At 44.6% G+C, this 11,992-nt stretch overlaps 1 protein-coding gene across 1 annotated transcript in view; it reads right to left on the bottom strand.

Annotated features, from left to right (window-relative positions):
* Positions 1-1,460: 1,460 nt before the first annotated feature.
* EIF3H (eukaryotic translation initiation factor 3 subunit H) overlaps positions 1,461-11,992 on the bottom strand; it is a 67,131-nt gene continuing 56,599 nt past the window's right edge. Inside the window, exons 5-8 of the mRNA XM_056854192.1 lie at positions 11,781-11,930; positions 7,608-7,728; positions 4,453-4,585; positions 1,461-1,621 (exon numbers count right to left, since the gene is read on the bottom strand). Of these exons, the coding sequence (XP_056710170.1) occupies positions 1,524-1,621; positions 4,453-4,585; positions 7,608-7,728; positions 11,781-11,930 (502 nt within the window). The 3' untranslated portion in view covers positions 1,461-1,523. The remainder of the gene's footprint in view (positions 1,622-4,452; positions 4,586-7,607; positions 7,729-11,780; positions 11,931-11,992) is intronic.

Here is an 11,992-nt window from a genome sequence, read left to right as displayed (position 1 = left end):
AATAAATCAAAACTGAAACGGCCTGAATATATCCCCTCTCCAACTATTTTTTTTCCAGGGGAGCTCCCTTTTGGGATTATTCTCTTTAGGCTCTTCACTTTGTCTAGCTGTTACCTTAACAAGTACAAAGGATGATAATTAAGTGCCATCAAGTCACAACTGACCTATGGTGGTGGTGGAAGAGGAGGAGGAGGAGAAGAAACCGGCTTACTATCACCTTCCCTTCCCCTCCCCACAACAGACACTCTGTGAGGTAGGTGGAACTGAGAGTGTGACTAGCCCAAGGTCACCCAGCTGGCTTCATGTGTAGGAGTGGGGAAACAAATCCAGTTCACCAGATTAGCCTCCGCCACCCATGTGGAGGAGTGGGGAATCAAACCCGGTTCTCCAGATCAGACTTCACCACTCCAAGGGGTTTTCAACACAAGGGATGAGCAGAAGTGGTTTTGTGGTTGTCTTCCTCTGCATAGCAGCCCTGGTCTTCCTGGGTAGACTCCCATCCAAGTACTAACCAGGGCCAAACCTGCTGTGCTTCCTCCTCTGACAAACTCGGGTTGCTCTGGGCTATTGAGGCTACTGTGCAAAGGATGGTGTCTGCTTAAACCTCTGTCATTATTAGCCTATTGACATTTTAAACCCATGTGTGAAAACAGCTGGCAAATGGCCAAAGGTGTGAGCCTCTGACCACACGAAGGATCTGGCACTAGCTGGAATCCAACAAACTGATATTTGGTTCTGACAAAGTATGTATGCTCATTCATTATTCTAACAGGTTTCTTACAGATTTTTTTTTAATGCAAGGAGGGGAATTAATTCTGGAAGCAACCTTGGTTGCGTAGTTCTCCCCCACCCACAAATGCTATTTCCCCTCCACTGCATGAGGAAGAGTTGGTTTTTATATGCTGAATTTCTCTACCACTTAAGAATCAAACCGGCTTACAATCACCTTCCCTTCCCCACAACAGACACCCTGTGAGGTAGGTGGAGCAGAGAGAGCTCTAAGAGAACTGTGACTAGCCCAAGGTCACCCAGTTGGCCTTATGTGGAGGAGTGGGGAAACAAATCCAGTTTACCAGATTAGCATCCGCTGCTCATGTGGAGGAGTGACGAATCAAACCCGGTTCTCCAGATTAGAGTCCACCGCTCCAAACCACCACTCTTAACCACTACACCATGCTGCATGGAGGAAGTTTTTCTTTTAATTAAAGCCCCCCCCCCCACTGAAATGACCAGTTCTTCAAATAGAGTGGGGCTGTAAATTCAAGCAGAGTATGGCATGAGCTGAAGTCCATGGCATATAAAACCCCCTTGCAGATAGCAGTCCAATAAAAGCACATGCTAAAAAGTTTAAAATTGGTCTTTTATTGTTATTTTTTCCCCTTTAGAATCCTCTTCAGACACCTAAGAGTCTCGTTCATGGTTCCTTTTGCAACGAGCAGAGGGAAAACCTCTTCAGCCCCAACGAGCTGAGATCCTGAGCCCCTCCATCTTGGGCAGGAGATGGCGAGCGCTTCATTTCCCATCTAGTTATTGTGCTCCTGAAGTGCCTGAGCCATGAAGAGCTTGCCCAGGTTCTGCGCAGTAAACTCCTTGATGTTCTGGGCATAAGTGTTAATTTGACCTGCAGTGGGAATGGAGGGGGGTAGAGAGAGGAGAGGATGGAAACAAAAGTCCTGAATTAATTGCTCTGCAGAACACGGCAATGCTTTCTGCTCAAAACCTATTATTCAGAGATTCGTACGCCAGTTTCTAACTCCGTAACATTATGCTGGAGGATGACCAAAGACTTAAGGCAGAATTATGTAGGGATGGTGGATACGCCTCAGTAAGCTCTATGGAACAAAAGTAAACTGATTACGTAAGAGCGGAACAGCGCTGCCAGATCAAATTAATGGTCCATCTAGTCCAGAATCCTATTCCACACAGTGGCCAACAAGCAGGGCCCAGCGGCCAAGGTCCCCGCCAATGTTGCCTCTTAGTTCAGAGGTTCGCTGCCCCTGGATGGGGAGATTCTCTTTAGTTCTCATCGCCATGATGGACTTCTCCTCCTCAAATCTGTTCAACCCCCTTTTAAAGCCAGTTGCCATCACTACAGCCCCTGGCAGCGAATTCGACAATTTAATTACTCATTGAGTGCGCCCTTTTGTCTGTCCTCCGTCTATTTCCAATCAACCATTGATTGCCTTGGAATTCTAGTATTATGGGAAAGGGAGGGGGGAAAGGGTCTGTCTAGTACTTCCTCCATCGTGTGCATAATTTTATAAACCTCTTGTCATGATCCCCCATGGTAGTATTTTTCTCTCTAAACTTTAAAAACCTCAGACTCCTTAGCTTTTCTCAACAGGGAAGATGCTCCAACCCCTTTATCATCTGGTCACTGTCTTGCTCTCCGGGGATAAAACAATGGGGACACAATCTGCTCCTCTCTACACCGCAATCACTAGAGGCAGGTTTCCCCCTCCTTTAGAGGCACTCTACCTCTGAACATTAAGGTTCTCTTTAGTCTCTCTTGCTGGCAGCTACTGATGGACCTATCCTCCATGAACTGTCCAATCCCCTTTTAAAGCCATTTGGCGGATTTGGTTTATTTGGTGGATTTGTAACCAAACTATGCCAGATAAAATCCAGGGAAGGAAAAACTGACCACCATACAGTGAGAAACACTTAGGACTTTGTGGGACACTCAACTATATCATATACCTCAGGAATATCTGGAAAGCTCTGAGAGAAACCCTCATGCTGCTACTTTGGGCCTGGCAATTTTGCGCCTCACCTTGCTGACGTTTTGTAGACCAAGTTTTCTTTTGCGATTTCTCATTATTACCAATTTCTCAAATCAGCAGTCTGGGAAAAGCTTTTTCCTGATGTATTACCCAAATCAAAAAAGTGTCTCCGTCATCCCAGTTTTTTTTTCCCTTCACATTCTGCTACTACAAATTTATTCCCCTTTCTAGCCAAGAAGAGCAAAGGAAGACAAAGCCAGATTATCAGAATTAAAATTGCACAGCAGACCAATACACTTCCAATTTAATGCTCTACTTAGGGGGAAAAATTAATGCCTCAGAGACAAAACCAGCCAAGTTTAAGCTTTGATCGCCAACTCAATTCTGCACGAATTAAAATCCTGAAGGCCTTTCAGTACTTTTTCCTGACTTTGCTAAAAAGGGGGGGGGGGAAGAACATTTTGGCTGAAGGCTGTTGGAGGGTAACCAGTTCTTGCTTTGCCTAACTCTAGAAGATGGCTGAACTGTAACGACCAGAACACAAGACATCAAAGTGCATCACCAGGAGTATCCCTCCCACAAACATTAACAAGAGTCACACAGTTGTGACAAAAATTCACGCTCAGAATTCAGACCATACCTAGAATCACAGAATCAGAAGGGACCTCAAGGGTCATCTAGTCCAACCCCCTGCACAATGCAGGAAATTTCCAACTGCCTCCCTCCCCACACACACCCCCAATGACCCCTACTCCATGCCCAGAAGATGTCAAAAAACCTCAAGGATATCTGGCCAATCTGGCCTGGAGGGAAATTGCTTCCTGACCCCAAAGTGGCAATCGGCATTACAATGGGCAATGCAATGACACAATGGGTCAAATCCCACTGATCAGTTCCGCTAGTGGAGGTTCTCTGCTCGCAGGATGAATCCATGGGATTTGTCGATCACGACATGGTTAAGGTTCATCGTGTCTGTGCAGACCAACTGAGTTATCAACGTTTTCCGTGCAAATTAAATTTCATTTCAAAGGAAAGGGGAAAAAATGTTAGCTTCGGCCTCTTCTCTCGGACAAAGCCACAGAATGCACCCTAGGGGCATCTTTTTTAGCAACCGACGCCATTACTGGTGACAGATCATTTCCAAGGCAAGGAATGGTGAACCAGACTCATGAAAGGTTCCCTAACTTTGCCTGTCCCTCTGTTTACATTCTGTAGCACATCTGCTGTTTCCCTTGCTCTTGATTTTTTTGTGGTTCTTCCGAGGACAAAATATTAAGAAAACACCGTGCACTAAATCTGCCTCCCCAGATCACTGGCTGGAGTGGAGAAATAGAGGGTAACCCACAAATGCACAAATGCAATGGGACTGCATTGAACCTGATAAGCAGCTTGGCTGTGGAAAGAACCAGTTTTGAAAGGGGGGGGCGGACCACAGTTTGCAATCAGCCCACAACTGCATATTCCGTCGGTGTCTTCTGCGGACCTAACTGAACAAAAGCAAGAACATTTTCTCTCGTTTCATCAGTGGGGGAAATCCTTCCTTGAAATTCATGGAAGGGGAAAAAATAAATAAATTTTGCAGGCCCTGGAGTAGTACACAAAGCTTCTGATGACAAAACCAGAGTGGTTATATAAAGGCACCGCCCAAGACTGTCTTCGCTTCCAAAATCGCAGGCAAACTAAAGGAGCAGAGCCTCAAGAAAAGGGAAGGCTTTTTTGGACAAGTTACCTGCAATCAACAGCGATTCCATCCTGGGAGGAGGCTGGGGCGGTTTGAACAATTTAGTCAAGTCCTCTTCAGGGAGAGGGGCCTCTCCTCTGCTTTGACGCTGCAAGTTCTCTTGTTGACGCCTCTGCTGATACTAGAAAGGAGAGAAACAAACACCATCGGATGCTGATCCAAGGGGACTCATCAGAAATCATTTAAAGGTAGTTTTTTTTAAATAAAGTGTTTATGTAACTTAGATCACGCGCAGCCTTCAAAGCCAATTCTGCAGTCTTGTTCATCAAGCTTTATACATAAAATTACTGTTTGGCTTCCACCTGGGCCTTTTATTGTAGCCAGACGGTTTTAATGACCCCCCAGCCCCATCAGATGATCAATCTACACCACCACATTAACAAAGCCGTCCATTGATCTTCAGTAGTCTAAAGGACAATAAATGGCTTGCAACCTAAAAACAACCGACTGCCGAGATTTACACACAATTAAAAGTTAAGATATGTTGCTGGATTTGGAACTTGCAATGATTTGGCACAGTTCTCTTGGTCTCCAGAACCCCTTGCAGTTAGGGACTTTGGGTGGTTTAGCTTACATTTGGAATAAAAGCCCAACTTTCGGGAACAGAATTAAGGGAGGGGCTGTGGCTCAGTTTGTAGAGCATCTGCTTGGCATGCAGAAGGTCCCAGGTTCAATCCCTGGCATTTCCAGTTAAAGGGACTAGGCAAGTAGGTGATATGAAAGTCCCCCACCTGAGACCCTGGAGAGCTGCTGCTGGTCTGAGAAGACAATACTGATTCTTGTAGGTTATCCGGGCTGTGTAACCGTGGTCTTGGAATTTTCTTTCCTGACGTTTCGCCAGCAACTATGGCCGGCATCTTCAGAGGAGTAACACTGAAGGACAGTGTCTCTCAGTGTCAAGGGTGTAGGAAGAGTAATATATAGTCAGAAAGGGGTTGGGTTTGAGCTGAGTATTGTCCTGCAAAAGTATTGTCCTGTAAGTATCAAGATAATGTGCTAATGAGGGTATGGTATGTTAATATGGAACCATTGTATCCTGAAGTGATCTGTTAATGTGTGTAATCCAAAACTAATCTGTATGGCTATTGTTGAATGTTGTCTTTGTCTGGAGGTTTTTCAGGGCAGGAAGCCAAGCCTTATTCATTCTTAAACTCTCCTCTTTTCTGTTAAAGTTGTGCTGATGTTTATGAATTTCAATGGCTTCTCTGTGCAATCTGACAAAATAGTTGGTAGAATTGTCCAGTCTTTCAGTGTCTTGGAATAAGACCCTGTGTCCTGTTTGTGTCAGTCCATGTTCAGCCACTGCTGATTTCTCAGGTTGGCCAAGTCTGCAGTATCTTTCATGTTCTTTTATCCTTGTTTGTATGCTGCGTTTTGTGGTCCCGATGTAAACTTCTCCACAGCTGCAAGGTATACGATATACTCCTGCAGAGGTGAGGGGGTCTCTTTTGTCTTTTGCTGATCGTAGCATTTGTTGTATTTTCTTGGTGGGTTTAAACACTGTTTGTAGGTTATGTTTTTTCAAAAGTTTCTCCATCCTATCAGTGACTCCTTTAATAAATGGCAAGAATACCTTTCCTATGGGAGACTGAACATGAAAGATACTGCAGACTTGGCCAACCTGAGAAATCAGCAGTGGCTGAACATGGACTGACACAAACAGGACACAGGGTCTTATTCCAAGACACTGAAAGACTGGACAATTCTACCAACTATTTTGTCAGATTGCACAGAGAAGCCATTGAAATTCATAAACATCAGCACAACTTTAACAGAAAAGAGGAGAGTTTAAGAATGAATAAGGCTTGGCTTCCTGCCCTGAAAAACCTCCAGACAAAGACAACATTCAACAATAGCCATACAGATTAGTTTTGGATTACACACATTAACAGATCACTTCAGGATACAATGGTTCCATATTAACATACCATACCCTCATTAGCACATTATCTTGATACTTACAGGACAATACTTTTGCAGGACAATACTCAGCTCAAACCCAACCCCTTTCTGACTATATATTACTCTTCCTACACCCTTGACACTGAGAGACACTGTCCTTCAGTGTTACTCCTCTGAAGATGCCGGCCACAGTTGCTGGCGAAACGTCAGGAAAGAAAATTCCAAGACCACGGTTACACAGCCCGGATAACCTACAAGAACCAATGAACTCTGACCGTGAAAGCCTTCGACAAGACAATACTGACTTTGATGGACCAAGGGATAAGGCAGCTTCATGTGTTCATGTGTACTCTAAGGCTTTCAGGTATTTTTTAAAGAAGTTAAATCAGGGCTGTTGACTGGGTGGGAAGTATAAGGAGACAAAGTTCTGGGGGGCCCCGGCCACCCTATGGGCCCCAGATAGAATCTCTGACTGGGGGTTTCACGGTCACTTCGTGATCAATGAGTCCACAGGATTCAACCCGGTGAATAAGAGACATTAGTGGGTTGAATCTTGTTCCATTAGCGGAGGCCATTTCTGCCAATGGAAGGAGACATTTGCTGATGCAAGACACTCTTCTGAGTGCCTCATGTCAGGGGAAGGGTCCTTCTGCCAGAGAAAACCACCTCCACTAGCACGACGAGTCCACAGGATTCAACCTGGTGAATGTGAAAGTAATGTGAAAGTGAACAGAGAAGGGTTTCTTATTTTGGTGGTGACAGGGGGAGGTGGAAGATCAAGTTGTTGGGGGGGGGGTTGTCTTGTGTACTCAGTGCAAGCTGGGTTTTTACAGTTCAAATTGGCTTGCTCTGGCACACAACTGTTCAATATCTAAATAATAAACACGCTCTGACTCTGGAGCAACGAGCCACATCAACAGCAATGATAAGTTGAGCAAGAGACGAAGGTGACGAGTCCTGGATTTTCCTTCAGATCAGTTTTTCCATCACTGAAATATCTTCTCTTCGAATGTGCCCCTGCAGATTCATCCTGGCATGTAACACAGCTGTCACTTGGTAGCAAAGCCCGAGCTTGGCATGGAATGAGTGTTTCCAATGTAGGTATTCACTTTCCGAGTAGGCTTTTATGTTTAGCAGATGCAATGTAAAGGACCCTGCAATTTGCATCCCATTATGGAAGCCACATAATGGGACGTTTCCACCCCCAAGTTGACGCGATCCGGCCCGCCTCTCCAACTAACCTGATGTTTCTGCTGCTGCTGTTTGCTGGAGTTCCGCAGATAGGTGTTGTATTTGACGATATCCTGGCTCATCTCATCCACTCGGTCCATCAAGAGCTGCAGGCTTTTCCCAAGATGATTACTGAAATGCACAAAGAGGAGGTCCGTTGGACATTTGCCACAGTGATGGCTGGACATTATCATTACACAAAGACAGCGAGTTTGTTTCTAGTAGACTTATTTAATCACTCTCTGCCAGCTGACACCAAGTTTAAATAGACTTTAACAGAATTCAAGAACTTCCTTCTCTAAACAGGATTCTGTACAGATTCTACAGATAGAAATCTACTGCCCTTCAACTTCATCGGGTGCCTCCCAGTTCTTGTATTATGAGATAAGGCAAAACATTCTCTATTTCTCCATCCCAAACATAACTTTATAAACCTCTCTAATGTCTCTCGAAAAGTGCTCCAACACCTTTATCATCTTGGTTGCCCTCTTCTGAACTTTTGTCCGCTCTGTAATATCTGTTGGGGGATACGATGATCAGAACTCTACGCAGTATTCCAAATGAGGCTTCATCATCAATCTGTATCTTGATGCGTTATATTTTTCCAAATGACCCCTTTCAAGTTAACACTGTGCATCATACCCCTGGATCTGGCAGAGAAGGCACTGGAAATGATAACAGTGTCATCGTAAGCAGAGTTACATCCTTCTAAGTGTGGTTAATTTGTTGGACTAGGATCTGGGAAACCCAGGTACGAATCCCCACTCTGCAGTGAAATCTTGCTGAGTGACCTTGGGCCAGTCACACACTCTCAAGCCTCGACCCTGGCAAATATTTGGATGGGAGACCTCCAAGGAATGCCAGGGACGTGATGCAGAGGCAGGCAATGGCACACCACCTCTGAACGTCTCTTGCCTTGAAAACCCTACGGGGTCGTCATAAGTCATCTATGACTTGACAGCACAACAACAACAGCAACAAAAGCCTACAGACTTCAAATGGAACCATTCTGTTTAGTATGACACTGTAAATCACATCCCTTAATTACGCATACCTCCAACATCATAGATTCAGATACCTTCTGGGATAGCTATCAAGCAAACACCACTCTGCATATAACTAATAATAACTATAGGATTCAGATACCTTCTGGGACAGCTATCTAAGGAACACCACTCTTCATATAGTGGTAGAAAGTGCTGTCAAGTCGCAGTCGATTTAGAAGAAGAAGAAGAGTTGGTTTTTATACACTGACTTTTTCTACCACTTAAGAGAGATTCAAACCGGCTTACAATCACCTTCCCTTCCCCTCCCCACAACAGACACCCTGTGAGGTGGATGAGGCTGAGATAGAGTGACTTGCCCAAGGTCACCCAGCTGGCTTCGTGTGTAGGAGTGTGTGTGTGTGGGGGGGGGGAATCCAGTTCACCAGATTAACCTCCGCCGCTCATGTGGACGAGTGGGGAATCAAACCCGGTTCTCCAGATCAAACTCCACCGCTCCAAACCACCGCTCTTAACCACTACACCACTTATGGCGACCCCGTAGGGTTTTCTAGGCAAGAGAATATCAGAGGTTATTTGCCACTGCCTGCTCCCGCATAGCGACCCTGGATTTCCTTGGTGGTCTCCCATCCAAATACTAACCGGAGATGACCCTACTTAACTTCTGAGATCAGGCTAGCCTGGGCCATCCAGGCCAGGGCGCTCTGCATGTACCCTGCATATATATTCCAAGGCAGCACTGGGATCAGGCTGGGTCCTGGAGAGCCTGGGGCAATTTCAGTCCAAGAATGGACCCTTTCAAACACAAAGTACTCTATGCTCGTCCGGTACTAGTCCTGGCACATTGAATCCTAACTGATTGCAGTGGGGTACAATGCCCCAGCCCCCCAACCTAATACCAAAAAAAATCCCTGCTAGATCTGAACAAAGGACCATGTATAGTCCACCATCCTGTTTCTCACAGGTGCTTCTAGAAGGAAGACGTGCAAAGCTCAAAGGAAATATCTGTCCCCCCTTCTTTGGGCTGGGTCCAGCTAGAGTATTTTTCCCCCTGCTCGTGAAAAAAAGGTGGATTGTGCCCCCGTGCCTTTTGCACACAGCACTGAGTGGAAAGCCGTGAGCATTCTGAAACGCAGCCAGGTACACATGGAGAAAGCAGTCGAGAATGTCCGTCACTGTCTCTTACCGCTGGATATTTCCATTTAAAAATAATTTCCTGTTCAGTCCCCTGGGAACTGCGACATTACTTAAGCCAACCACGCAATTTCTAGCAAAGAGTTCCACTCGCTAGGAGCAAGCCTTTAACGAACAGCAAAATCCCTGAAAAACAGATTTTCCCAGGACTTGGAGCTTGCGGCTCTATTCGAAATGTAGCATCCTGTTCCTTTCTCACTTAAAATATTTGACAACAGCAGCAAGAATTGTATGGGCGAAAAAATGGAGAACAAAAGAAGTACCCACATGGCATCAGAAAGTTATGGAGTTGGCCAAGATAGCCAAGTTAAGTAAATATATTGAAGATAGTTGGGTTTCCGACGACTGGAAGGTATGGTCAGTATATATAAATCAATATTTTAGGGATAAAAAAATGACCCTAGGTTTTACTTATTAAACTGTAGAATAAGATGAAAATAGCTAAATAATAATTAAAGTAAAAACAGATGAAATCAACGTTATTCACAAAAGAAATAAGATATATAATAATCTGTTTTCTATGGGGAGAGTTGGAAGTCAGTTTCTGTATTGTTTTATATCTCACTTTTTCTTTTCTTTTCTTCCTTCACATTTTTCTTTTTGTCTATTATGTCTTTTTGTATATTTTGGCATTTTCTGTAATATTCTGCATATTCTGTCTGCTCTTTTGTGATCTAACTTACTGCACGGCCCCTTGTACCAAGGTGTTTCATTAATAATAATTATTAGTAACGACTGTCTCACATCACAGGTGCACCTAAGAATTGACCTCACACTGCCAACCTCATATATGGATGCCATGGGAGGCTGCTCATGTCCTTGCAAGATACGTGGCACCCCGTTATTTTTGCAGATAGCATCAATAAGAGAGAGGTTTGGCAGGGGAACATGGTTTACTCATGTTTCTTGGGACATTCTGCCGGAATGGGATTTTTTTGTGTGCTGGGATGCCATTGTAAGAAGTTGCAGAGCTCCCATGTCGCCCTGGAAAAGAGAGCCCATAATAAACGTGAGAAGGCAGCAGACGTCAACAGTGACTGTGAGAAGCACATGATTAACTACAGGAACTGTTTTTCCGCAGTTCTCGGTCCACTGTTTAGACCTGCACCATCCTGCTAACAAAAATGCACCACCAAGAACTAAACACTGTATGCCCGCGTGAGCGAACATGCACTCCTCTGCCACTTTCTAGTCAAGTTTTTTTGTATGCTATTGAGCTTGAATAAAGACCTTTTGGTGCAAGACATTCCTTAAACCCATTTCTTATAAAAACACTTTTTAAAAAACACAACCATCCCAGAGATTTATATTGGGAAGACCTATGATGTAGCAGATAGATTCTCCTGGACTGAAAGCTGTGAGCAGGAAAGGAGACTACATGAGATTCCCCACCCCCTTGCTCTGCAGAAAACATGGTTGCATTCCCTCAGTGGCAGGTGTGTGTTAATAACATTGCTAACTCAATTAACAAGGCTTAGAAAACCAAGAAACAAAGAGCAGCAAGGCTAAAAACTCAATTTTAGCATCCCTGAGCAATGTACAGTATAGAATCATAGAATTGGAAGGGACCGCCAGGGTCATCTAGTTTAACCCCTTGCACAATGCAGGAAATTCCAAACTACCTCCCCACCAACACCCCCAGTGACCCCCACTACATGCCCAGAAGATGACCAAGGTGCCCTCCCTCTCATGATCTGCCTAAGGTCACAGAATCAGCATTGCTGACAGATGGCCATCTAGCCTCTGCTTAAAAATCTCCAGGGAAGGAGCGCTTACCACCTCCCGAGGAAACCTGTTCTGCTGAGGAACCGCTCTAACTGTTAGAAAATTCTTCCTAGTAGTGGGAAGGGATACAAATATACAGCATTGATTACAGTCTAAAGGGGGGAAAGTACAGCAAGAATGATAAAAATACATAAGCAAAAACTTTGAGAAACGCAGCTTTGGCACAGAAGCCTCTATCTTGCTTGCCACATTTTTACTTACTTGCTTGCAAGGCTAAGCAACTCATGCCTGTCTGCTACCGCTGACTTCTTTTGGAGCTCCCAAAGAAGAACGTTGATCAGGTAGGAATTCTTGATGATGACAGGGACTTCCTCAAACATGCTTTCAAAGGCAATGTTCGCTTTTTTTAACCTGGCAAAGAGAGAGGCCCATATAACCAACCAGCGCACTGAATTTCTTTTTACTCTCCCACT

The sequence above is a fragment of the Euleptes europaea genome, chromosome 8 (genome assembly GCF_029931775.1).
Source record: "Euleptes europaea isolate rEulEur1 chromosome 8, rEulEur1.hap1, whole genome shotgun sequence".
In the NCBI taxonomy this organism is placed as follows: domain Eukaryota; kingdom Metazoa; phylum Chordata; class Lepidosauria; order Squamata; family Sphaerodactylidae; genus Euleptes; species Euleptes europaea.
The sequence above is the reverse complement of the archived record's forward strand: the minus strand, read 5'-3'. Positions and strand labels throughout refer to the sequence as shown.